The sequence below is a fragment of the Moschus berezovskii genome, chromosome 8 (assembly GCF_049115385.1).
Source record: "Moschus berezovskii isolate FMDL1 chromosome 8, NW_MosBer_1.0, whole genome shotgun sequence".
NCBI classification, from domain to species: domain Eukaryota; kingdom Metazoa; phylum Chordata; class Mammalia; order Artiodactyla; family Moschidae; genus Moschus; species Moschus berezovskii.
In genome coordinates, this window is record NC_142467.1 from 48,760,905 (window position 1) to 48,773,625 (window position 12,721).

The 12,721-nt window shown below is 45.0% G+C and overlaps 1 protein-coding gene across 1 annotated transcript in view; it reads left to right on the top strand.

Annotated features, from left to right (window-relative positions):
- Window positions 1-12,721, top strand: part of FAT2 (FAT atypical cadherin 2) — an 84,245-nt gene that overhangs the window by 53,136 nt on the left and 18,388 nt on the right. The window contains exons 13-18 of the mRNA XM_088838550.1: window positions 831-1,064; window positions 3,865-4,248; window positions 6,601-6,815; window positions 7,767-7,904; window positions 8,707-8,850; window positions 10,668-10,865. Coding sequence (XP_088694676.1) covers window positions 831-1,064; window positions 3,865-4,248; window positions 6,601-6,815; window positions 7,767-7,904; window positions 8,707-8,850; window positions 10,668-10,865 — 1,313 coding nt within the window. The remainder of the gene's footprint in view (window positions 1-830; window positions 1,065-3,864; window positions 4,249-6,600; window positions 6,816-7,766; window positions 7,905-8,706; window positions 8,851-10,667; window positions 10,866-12,721) is intronic.

Below are 12,721 nucleotides of genomic sequence, written 5' to 3' on the forward strand. Positions count from 1 at the left end.
GCTACCCGCTCCAGTATTCTGGCCTGGAGAATTCCATGGACTGTATAGCCCATGGGGTCGCAAAGAGTCAGACACGACCGAGCAACTTTCACTTACTCATTGTTCAAAAATGCAAACCATGTAGGTGTATAGTCGGAAAATCTTCCTGATAACCAGCCTCTTAACGAAAGATAAGCACTTTTGGCATATATTCTATCAGACTGGTTTTCCATGCATGCCGCAATCTCTATGTAGCATACTATTTTGTGACTTCCTTTTCCTTAGAGCAATATCTTGGAGCTATCAACAAGGCAGTGCATAAAGTTCTGCCATAATCACTTTTCCCATTGCAGAATATTTTACTGCATGGCTAAATGATAACGCATTTAACCAGTACCTTTTTGAAAGGCACAGGATATTTTCAGGACGTTGCTATTTATAAAGAATGCTGCAGAGAATATCTCTACATGTATATTTTCTCCTTGGGTTGATTATTCTATGGGATACAGTCCTAGAAGTGAAACTGCAGGCCAAAGCATAAGCACATTTTATGTGGTGTTAGAAATGAACTGGCATTTTAAAATGTTGTGCCTCTTTGTAGCTTGTTGGTGTGGATCTTAAATTGGGGATGCAGTGGTGGAATGTGACTAGGAAAGCAAGCAGGTGTGGAAAGAAGATACAGACTGAGCCTCTTTCCTAACCATCTGTACACAGGACCCCTATTCTCTGTGACAGCACCCTGGGCGGGGGGCAGGGGGGGTACTGAGGTTATCTCATATAGACATCAGGAATGTACATGCTAGGATCATGGCCTCCAGAGAAAGATCACTTTCTGTCCTTTCTGCTGACAGGGGAGCTGACCACACTCACAGCCTTAGACCGAGAGAAGAAGGATGCGTACAGCCTTGTTGCCAAAGCGACAGATGGAGGCGGCCAATCGTGCCAAGCAGATGTGACCCTCCATGTGGAGGATGTGAATGACAATGCCCCCCGGTTCTTCCCCAGCCACTCTGCTGTGGCAGTCTTCGACAACACCACGGTGAAGACCCCTGTGGCGGTGGTATTGGCCCGGGACCCTGACCAAGGTGAGAAAGACAAGGACTAGAGGCCATTTGCTTACAGTGTCACCCTAGGCGAGGGTGTGGCTCTCTCTCTGTTGTTCTGGAACTGTTACTCCTGAGCCTACAGACAGTTCAGTTCAGTTCAGTTCAGTTGCTCAGTCGTGTCCGACTCTTTGAAACCCCATGAATCACAGCACGCCAGGCCTCCCTGTCCATCACCAACTCCCGCAGTTCACTCAAACTCATGTCCATCGAGTCGGTGATGCCATCTAGCCGTCTCATTCTCTGTCGTCCCCGTCTCCTCCCGCCCCCAATCCTTCCCATCATCAGAGTCTTTTCCAGTGAGTCAACTCGTTGCATGAGGTGACCAAAGTATTGGATTTTCAGCTTTAGCATCAGTCCTTCCAGTGAACATCCAGGATTGATCTCCTTTAGAATGAACTGGTTGGATCTCCTTGCAGTAGAAAATATTCATAAACTGCATACCTAAGTGCTAGGGGACCAAAGATTTTGGCCGTTTCAAGACAGATGTGGGGGCATTTCAGCCTCACTGCTTCTCCCTGCCTCTTAGACCTGGAACACTTTCAATCCTATCATTTAAGCTCCAGGATATTTTGAATATAATACACCAATCAGAATTATTCGACTCTGATTAATTGGCCACAAGAAAGAAACCTAGGGCACAAACTCCATTTAATCTACTAAATTCTTGGATCAATTTTCTAGTCAATGAAGTGGAATAGTTTACATTTTATTTTTACATTTTAATATTTTACACTTTAATTTTAATGGCATGGTTTTAATTAGGATCCTTTTCCTTTTACTATTTACAAGGCAAATTGGATTCATCCAGGAGTATTCATTTCATATCGTACCATTTAAAGATTCTGACATCATGAAGTTTTTCATTGTGGCAATCTCTGTCTATAGATGTACGTGTATATATACATGTTTATACATATATATGTACATATACAATTATAAAATTTAATTCAAGAAAATTGGACAATTTTACTATAGGTAAAAAATACCCTCAGGATCAAAGTAGCCAGAGGAACAATGATGAAGATGATGGTAGTGATAAGACAGGTCAAAATACCCCGCTTTATGCGACACCAACAGAGTCAATTTACAGCTTCTTCGAGGAAGGGAGTTTTAGCTTGGCATTGAGGGAGGTGAGAGATTTGGGAGGAACGCAGGGGTTCCAGGGAGGGCAAACAGTCAGTGCAAAGGCATCTAATATCTAAGGCCCTGCAAATGCTCAACTAGCCAGGGCTTGCACACCTCCAGGAACAGGAAGCTCCCAACGTCCCAGGCAGCCCCTTCCTTCCTTGGATAATTATGAAGTGTTAGCATTTTGAAGCAGATACCTGTCAATCATGGTCCTGTCAATGGCAGCCACATAGGTGTCCTAGACCTTCCAAGACTGGGATGTGCCAACTGTCAACTCCAGCCTCAAGGTTCCCTTTCTGGAAGAAAGAACCCTAGCTTCTTCACTCTTGAGTTTCCAACCCTACCTCCCTTCTAGGATTCATCCTTTGGCCTTGTACCAGTTAACAATTAACGCTTCAAAACTGTTGTTATTATTCTAACCCAAATATTCCACCTCAATATTTCAAATGTAGCCTGACCAGTACTTCTCTCTCAAGAAAAAATACACATATGGTAGAATGTGCATGGTATGCATATTTAGTTCATGTAAATTCAACAAAAGCATTGTGTGTCCCCATGTGTGTGTGAGATTCAGTCTCTGTAGGCTCAAGGCCTGTGCTCCTCCCATTGGGTGAGGCTCTTATGGCTGAGCACTAAATGTTGGGTTTCTTCAGACCCTATGGGCCCTGCCTGAGCCAACTGCTTCATCTGCTCCACAAGCAAAGGAAATAATGGCCTCTGAGACAAAGCTGGAAAAACACTATGTTCTTTGATTTACTGAGAACTTTCCATGGGTGTATATTTTATTTTCTGTTTTTTGTTTTCTTTTTATTTTGACATAATTATAGACACACAGGAAGTTGCAAAAATAGTACTGAGAGGCCCATGCATCCTTCACCCAGCTTCCCCCAAAGGGAGCAATCTGTAGTATGACATCAAAACCAGGAAACTGGTCATGGGACATTACCAATAGAAAAAAAAAAAAAGAAAATGAAGCCGCTCAGTTGTGTCTGACTCTTTGCAACTCCATGGAGCCTGCCAGGCTCCTCCATCTGTGGGATTTTCCAGGAAAGAATACTGGAGTAGGTTGCCATTGCCATCTCCAGGCATCTCCAGGGGATCTTCCTGATTCAGGGGTTGAACCTGGGTCTCCCGTACTGCAGGCAGACTCTTTACCATCTGAGCCACCAGGAACATTACTGATAATTAGACTCCAACCTTATTCAAATTTCACAGTTTCCATATGCACTTATTTGAATATGTACATGTGTGCACTTCTATTCAACATTATCCCATGTATAGACTCATGCAACCACCACCACAATCAAGAATTGTTCTATCACAACCAGAGAACTCGCTATGGGTGGTTTCAATCTTGTAAAATTTTCATTTTATTAGCTGATATTGGACTCTAACCTCTACATAAACAGCTTCAGGTATCCTTAAGGGTTTGCAGAATAACCTTCCCCTTCACAAGAACCTTCTATGAGGTCTTGAACCCCACCCTCGTCAAGAACGCCCACATGAGAGGGTCTCACTGCTAACAGCCTAAGCATGTTAGCCTTTATAGGGCCCCTGCCTTCCAGACCCTCCTCTGTCTGAAAGCTTTGCAGCAGGCAGGGCCCAGGGGTAGTCCCTCTGTATAAATAATGCACTCTGTCTCCCTCCCCAGGCACCAATGCCCAGGTGGTTTATTCTCTCACGGACTCTGCTGAAGGCCACTTTTCCATCGAGGCCACCACGGGTGTGATCCGGCTGGAGAAGCCGCTGCGGGTCAGGCCACAGGCAGCACTGGAGCTCACCGTCCGTGCCTCTGATCTGGGCACCCCGATACCGCTGTCCACGCTGGGCACTGTCACGGTCTCTGTGGTGGGCCTGGAGGACTACCTGCCCGTGTTTCTGAACACCGAGCACAGCGTGCAGGTGCCAGAGGATGCCCAGCGTGGCACAGAGGTGCTGCGGCTGGCCACCCTCACTCGCTCGGGTGCCGAGAAGACTGGTTACCGCGTGGTCAGTGGGAATGAGCAGGGGAGGTTCCGCCTGGATGCCCGCACAGGTGAGACAGAGCCAGGAGGCAGTTCCACCCCTACCCTAAACACACACACACACACACACACACACACACATACACACTGACTCACAGTCTTGGGGAACACTGGATTCTTCATATACCACATCCCCTCCCTGGCATCCTTCAGCCCCCTTTTCACTCTGGATCTCTCTAGATACCAAGTCCCTTCTTGCACCCTGGGCCCAGCTTACATGGAAACACCCCTCCTTCCATTATGTCCCCACCAAGGACTCTGTGTTGAGGACCCCCTCCTCCCACTTTGCAGCTTCAAAGTCCCAGCTCACATCCAGCCCCAGGATGCTGAGGCCACCCTCCATCCTTGGCTGCCAAGGCATAAAGCACCTGCTAGAATTTGGGGCTTGAGCAGCCCAAGGCAAGGTTGCCTGCTTCCCTCCTAAAGCCATCCACAAACATCCCAGCTCCCTTGAATTTTCCCTTAGTCTCATATAGACATCTAGGAAAACTGCTCTCTCCTATCCTCCTATCCATGAAAGGATCTAAGTCAGACTCACAGAATCCCATGGAAGGGCCTCAGAAGCTGCTCAGGTCAGACCAGGCCCCACGTGGATCCCTCCCCACAGTACCTCTGCAATGGTGTGCTTTACCTCCTAAAGCAGCCGCCTTACTGTTGAGCTGTAATTTTTTTTTCAGTTTTTATTATGGAGACTTTAAACATATTTTTTAAAATAGAGGAAACGGTATACGGACCCCATGTTCCCATCACCTAGCTTCAGTAATTATCAACGTTCTTCTTATTTAGTTTCATCCTTAACCCTCACATCCACCCATTGCTGAGTTATTTTAAAGCAAATCCTAGGGACTTCCCCGGTGGTCCAGTGGCTAATGCCCTGCACTCCCAATGCAGGGGGCCAGGTTCAATCCCTGGTCAGGGAACTAGACCCCACATGCTGCAACTAAGAGCCTGCACATCTCAATAAAGAACGAGATCCCGTGTACCACAACTAAGACCCAGTCAGCCAAATAAATAAGTAACAGGATTAAGATTCAGTTAAAAAAAAGCAGCAAATCCAGGACATGATATCATGTGGTTTGTAAATACTTTAGTGTGTATCTCTAAATGATAAGGATTTCTTGTATAGGCACAGCCATAATATCATTATCACATCCAAAAGATAATAATTCCTTAATTAGTTTCCAGACAATTTTTCAGACAATATCTCAAATGACTTTTTGAAGTTGGTTTGTTTGTCAACAGCCTCAAAAGTCCACATATTACATTTCATTGATAGGATCTATATAATGCCCCTTTGAATTTCTAACATTTTCCTCTCCCTCTTTATTTTCCACTGCCATTTATTTAATGAAAAATTTGGGTCATGTGTGAGGCAAGATTTTCTAATATTTTGGATTGGCTAGTTGTACCTTTATGATGTCATATAATATATCCCCCTAGCCCCTAAGCTTATTATAAATGACATTTGGATCAAAGACCTTGATCATGTTTAAGCTCAATATTTTGCCAACAGTGCCTCATAGATGATGGTGGGCTCTCCTCTGCACCACATTAGGAGGCATGTAATTATTGGTTCTTTTTCCTGAGGTTAAGACTGATGGTGGGCTCAGAGGCTGTCAGTATGATCTATCTATTACAGAGTTCCCCATTAGCTATTCTTTCAACAGAGGTTTTGGCAGCCTTCAATGATTATTTCCTAGGTGTATTATTTCTTGAGGGGCTGCAAAATGGTGGCGTTTTCTAGTCCTGTCATTTCTCATTCATTTACTAACTGGAATCATTTTATAAAGAAGCGTTTTCTACCATTAACTGTTCAGTTATAGAGGAATGACAGGATAAATCCTCATTATTTTATTTTCCATTTTTCAGAATAATAACTCTCTGCCCTAACAATTTGCTGAACAATGCTGGGTAGTATAAAACTCTATAATGTAAGTTCTGTCATTTACTAGGTGACTGAGCTTGGGCAGGTCACTTAGCTTTTGGGCATATCAGCTGACGTACCTGGAAAATGGAAATCACACCTTGTTCTTGTTCTAAGGGTTATGATAGATCCATATGACACAGAGTTAATATTATAGATTTAAACGAAATCTCAATGAAATAGTACATAAATAAATGAGGGAAAAGCTGCTGCTGAGATGGTAATAAGGAAAATGAGAGGAGACGGAGGAGGAGAAGGGAGACTATGGGGAGGGAAAATAAAGAGAGAGGTGATGGAGGAGATGACAGAGGTGATGCAGGAGATCAATCTCCCAACACAGCTGAGCTGCCTCTCCTGACATTCGGCTTAAGACCTCCTCAGCACTCTGACTTTGTGGCCCCAACTGCCTCAATGCTCCCATCACTTCTTGTTTCTTCAGGGATCCTGTACGTCAACAAGAGCCTGGACTTTGAGACCAGCCCCAAGTACTTCCTGTCCGTTGAGTGCAGCCGGAAGGGCTCTTCCTCCCTCAGTGACATGACCACTATCGTGGTCAATATCACCGATATCAATGAACATCGGCCCAGATTCCCCCAGCATCTGTACAGCACAAGGGTCTTAGAGAATGCCATCGTGGGGGATGTTGTGCTGACAGTAAGAATCTGTGATTTTGCCCTGTGTGTGTGGGGGGGGTTGGACTCTGGGGTGGGTTCTTATCTCCCCTTCCTTTAGTCATCTATGAGCACAGATTATTTTATCAATTAATACGCTATAGATTTGACTGACATGTAGCCACTCAACCAAGCTCTCTCATGACAAAATGTCTCAGAGCCATGTTTGATAAGATCTAGATCAGGTAATGAAATAATGGGAATGGGAGAGGCCCCAGGAGACACAGCGGGCAGAGAGGGTCACTCTGGGAAGGGAGGAATGGGGGGACACCAAACAACACCTCTTTGCATTTAAATATGTAATTGCTCCCCATTTCATGCAGTGAAAGTGAGCTCTGCGTGCCCATATTCGAGGTTTTCATCTCCTTTCACATGCACCCTACGCTCCAACCACGCAGAAGGAGCTGCCTTTCCCCAAACATCCTCTGTACTTTCATATCCCTGGTCTCATACTGTTTCCTCTGCCTGGAATGCTGACTCCACTCCCAGAAGCCTTCCTTATCCTTCAAGGCTTTGCAAATCCTTGTCTAACCGCCCCAGGTGAAATTTATAGCCATAAAACTGATCCTTCTTTGCTCCAAATTAGACTTGACCATAAAATTAGACATTAAGTTTCCTGAGGGCTTACTCATTTTGGCACATTCCTCAACTCCTAGCACAGGACCTGAGTACCCTGTCAGTTACGAATCAGTGAGTACATGAAGGAAGGAATGAATGGGTAGATAATGAACGAACCATGACATGCTGACACCCTTACCAGGATGTGAATGAAGATATTCTCTTGGAAAGGATGACTGTAGTCTAGGGACTGCCAGCCCAAGGACAATCTGCGGGGCAGGAACACATTTGTGCCCCCTACACTCCTAGGGGCCAATATTTCCTTTCTGGTCTCTCTTGCCCCTTCATTCACAACTATCACCTGCCTCCACTGCAGGTGTCAGCAACTGATGAAGATGGACCTGTAAATAGTGCCATCACTTACAGCCTCATAGGAGGGAACCAGCTTGGGCACTTTGCCATCCATCCCAAGAAAGGAGAGCTGCAGGTGGCCAAGGCCCTGGACTGGGAACAGGTGAGTCACATGGGAGGGACCCATTCTGAGGTCATCAGAGCAGAATCTAGCCCTGCTGATGGTCCAGAGGGTGAACTGTGGTCAACACCCCTAGCTACCTATTAGCACTGCCAGCACATTTTTTGTCCCCATGGTCACCATCAGTGGCCCCCACACCCCACCCCCAAAGTCAATGGGGAAATGTCCCCCATTCCTTTTCTCTGTAGAGACTCTGGGGCGTGTAAAGCCAGAGGCAGGAGAGGGGCTGAGTGACTTTTAACTCAGGCCAACTTCTCACTATTAACCAAGGATTATTAGATCACTATAACAAGTTATCATTTACTGAGCACCTGCTCTGTGCCAGGGACTTTGCTATGTGATGTCCATACATTATGCCACTTGGTCCTTAAAGTAATCCTAGGACGTGGATCCTGATATCACCCTCACATAAGTTTAGCCACTCTGCCAAGGTCTCACATCTAGTAAGATTACTGAGCACCTGCTCTGTGCCAGGGACTTTGCTATGTGATATAAATACAGTATGTCATTCGGTCCTTAAAGTAATCCTAGGATGTGGTTTCTGATATCACCCGCACACAAGTCAGTCACTCTGCCAAGGTCTCATAGCTAGTAAATAGTTAAACTGGAAGTCAAATTTACTTCCGCCTGACACCAGAACCTGAGCCCTAAAATGCTATGGGAGAGCAATGGGGCAGGCAAAAGGGAGTGTCTCCATCTTATTTTTCCAAAAACATTAGTGATGAATCAGGGGAGAAGAACTGAGGGTCCTGTTGCTAATTCTCCCCTGGGTCTCTTGCTGTAGACTTCTAGCTATTCCCTGAAGCTCCGAGCCACAGACAGTGGGCAGCCCGCACTCTTTGAGGACGCAGACATCGCTATCCAAGTGGTTGACGTCAATGACAACCCACCAAGATTCTTCCAGCTCAACTACAGCACCTCTGTCCAGGTATGCTCAACCTTCCAAAATCATCCCAAATTCATAATCTTCCCTCCATTTTCTTCCTAGTGGAGGGTGCTCACCACTGGTATCAGTCTACCCAAACAGTGACTATGACTTTGCACTGATATCCCAAGTGGCAACACAGCCTGCTGAAGGGGATTATGGATTATACAGTTAAAAATTATCAAGCATTCTACTAGGTTCTTCTGCATCCATTATCTCCTAGGGGGCTCACACGGCCATATGGAAGTAGATAGTACTCATTTTATAGATTTTTTAAATGGAGGTACAGAAACATGCCATAGTCAATATGTGGCAAACTTGGGATTTGAACTCAAAGATTTTCCAGATCCCAAGCTATTTCCACTATACTAATGGTTTATAAATGGGATTGGAGAAGGCCTTGGGATTCTGTGGGGAATTGTGATCACATAGAGAGAGGTAAGGAAGTGGGTAGGAGCACAAAATTCTGAGTACCATATCCATCAACCAGGGTCACCTGTTTTAGAAATTATGAGTTAGGATGCTTTGGCTGCTAATAACAGGTCACTTGACTAAAAGTTTGTTAAACAATAAGGCCTTATTAATCCTATAGCAAAAGGTCTGATAATGGGAAAACCAATTCCAGAATTGGTTATTTTAGCAGAAAAAAAATGATATCACAATTTTGGATTACTTTCTTCAAAATTCACTCACCTTCTTCCTTATGGTTATAAAATGGCTGCTGCAGCTCCAGCATCACATCCTTGCCTAACCTTCTTCAAAGGTGAACAGGAGGAGACTTCTTTTGCTGAATCTATCAAAAGAAGAACCCTCACCTGTCAGACTCCTCCAATGGTCAGAACTGGATTACACGATCACCCTTAAATCAAAAAACTGGCACAGGAAATCAGATTATTACAACTGACTTAAACCAATCATAGTCTGTCTCCTCTTAGGAGGAGCATATCTTTGCTGAGGGTATTGCTCTACTTGAATAAACCTAGGGTTTTATAAGAAAGGGCAGACTACCTGTTGAATATGAAACTATGACTTTCTGCTCACAAGATTGTGTTTTTAGATAAGGTTTTTGATGCTAAAAAGACAGTTAACAATCATTGTAAATATTATAGCATGCTGAATTCCTGTGTTATAGAACAAAGACTGGAACAGGGACTTCTCTGGTGGTCCAGCGGCTAACACTCTGTGCTTATAACGCAGGGAGCCCGGTTTGAGCCCTGGTCCGGGAACTAGATCCTGCATGCTGCAACTAAAGTCCTGTGTGCTGCAGTGAAGACTAAAGATCCCACATGCCGCCAAGACCTGGCGCAGCCAAATAAATGTTAAAAAAAAAAAAAATGGAACAATACCCAGGGGATCCATTCTTCTCAGTTGAATTACTAATTGTCTTTGAATTTTTCTCACTGGATGTGTGTTCCATTGGTCACCTAATCATGAAACCATCTCTAGGTTTTCAACTGATGCTATGAATCACAAAATTCCCATGTGGATCTCAGGCACTAATTTATATACATGAATTATCAGTTATGTGACTTGGACAAGTCACCTCTCTGTAGGATAAAGGGACTCTAAAGACCCTTCCAACCCCAATGGCCTTTGTTTCTAAAACCTAGGGCTGTCCTCAGGAAGCTCTGGTCTAGACTAACAAAGTCAACTACTAATTCACAGACAGGCAGAATGAATGAATGACAGTTCAAGATGTAGGCATGACCTGGGAGCTGCCAGAGTGCTGAGGACTCATCCTAGAGAAGGGAATCCAGAAAGATGTGAGAGGAAAGACTGGGACTCACTTTGCTCTTTGATTTTGTCACTCTTGTTCTCAGGAAAATGCCCCCATTGGCAGCAAAGTCTTGCAACTGATCCTGAGTGACCCAGACTCCCCAGAGAACGGTCCCCCCTTCTCATTCCGAATCACCAAGGGGAATGATGGCTTTGCCTTCCGAGTGACCCCAGATGGATGGTTGGTGACTACTGCAGGCCTGAGCAAGAGGGTCCAGGAATGGTATCAGCTTCAGATCGAGGTGAGAGCTGTGGGGGCCACTGATGGTGACCATGGGGACAAAAAATGTGCTGGCAGTGCTAGCAGGAAGCTGTTGTATAGCACAGGGAGCTCAGCTTGGCACTCTGTGATGATGTAGACTGACAGGATGTGGGGTGAGGGTGGGGTGGAAGGTTCAAGAGAGAACCATATACCCCTGGCCGATTCATGTTGATATATGGCAGAAACCAACACAATAATGTAAAGCAATTGTCCTCCAATTAAAAATTAATAAACTCAAATTAAAATAAAGAGGGGGGATATGTGTATATATATAGCCATTTATATATGTTGATATATATACACGCATATATATATATATACACATACATATAGCTAACAGCAGAAACAAACACAACATTGTAAAGCAATTATACTCCAATGAAAAATAATAAATGAATAAAAGCACCATCAGTGATTCTCTATTAGGAAAAAGAATGTACAGATCCCTTAGTACGTGCCAGGCACTGGCCTAAGTGCTTCATGTGCATCATTGCATTAATCTCCACACCATGCTTTAGGGTGAGTGCAGTTATCACTCCCACTTTCCTGATGTGGTAACTGAGGCACACAGAGATTAAGTGACTGGCTTAAAGTGATACTATTAACAAGTGGTAGAGCTGGGCTGCTCCAAACTCCAGCACTCTGACTCCAAGCTCTTCATCCCTGCCCCGCTCCCAGAACGGAAACTCCCTCACCCTGGATCTAATTCCTCAAGTCTGGCCAGAATAGCTCTTTGAACCTCAAGTCTTGTTAAAGACCTACCTCTGAGCATTGGTGTTTGGTTTATCCAGCGTCACAGCAAGCCAAAATGCTGAGATGATGAAGTGAAGAGAGGGTTCATTAGCAAGGCAGCCAGGCAAGATGATAGGATAACAGGTCTCAGAACCACCGCCTGGAAGGCAAGGGGCTCTGGGTGTTTATGGATAAAGAACAAAGGGCCAGGACAGTCTGAGGCCTGGGGACCAACGGGGAAAGATGACGGAAAAAGGTGTGGTAATCATTGTTCTGCTGCAGGTGTTCCTAAGCTACAGGCCTCTGCACGTTATGCAGGCACTTGGCCTCTACCTCCAACCTCCCTCTACCTGAGGGTGGAGTTTTCTGCCCTCTGACATCAAGGTCACCAAGCAGAACTTGTGTATGCCCCATTAAAGGGTTGTTGGTCCTACCCAGTCTGAACCAGCTCTATTCTCACTAGACACAGTTGACTCCCCAAGTCCTGGAAAAGAACTCAGGCAACTATCTTATTGTTTAGGTTATATGCAGATGCAAGTCTTAAAGTGACCTTGACTAGTGAAGGCAGGTGAAGTGGATCTGACTAATGACTACCCATGGTTTCAGTGCCGGGGTCCAATGAGAGAACATATATACCTGTGCAGGGGATTACAGTGATATTATCATGGGTTGTAGGAAAACTGCCCAAGAAAAAGCGGCCAAGATGCTGATGAAACATGCCGATGCTCATTGCATCTCGCCAAATCTCTTTTCTAAATCTTAGGTCTAGTGGATACTACTATCCTGTGAACTTCTCTGGGCTCAGGATGATGTAGTTATCCATTCAGACAGCCAGCCAGTCAGGCATTTGTTCATTCAGCATCCACTGAGTACCTATGATATGCTGGGTCCCATGCTAGCAGCGGAAATAAGAGGGTGATCCCAGTCTCCATGGGCTTTTGATTCTAATTATGGAGATAAACAATAAACAGATGAAGAAAGAAAGGGATGGGAAGCTCAAAAGGCACTGCAGAGACATATTCAGAGGGTGGCTGCCCCTGAGTTGAGACCTGCGGAGTTGGCCACATGAAAGGGGGCCGGAGAGTGTTCCAGGCAAGAAGAACA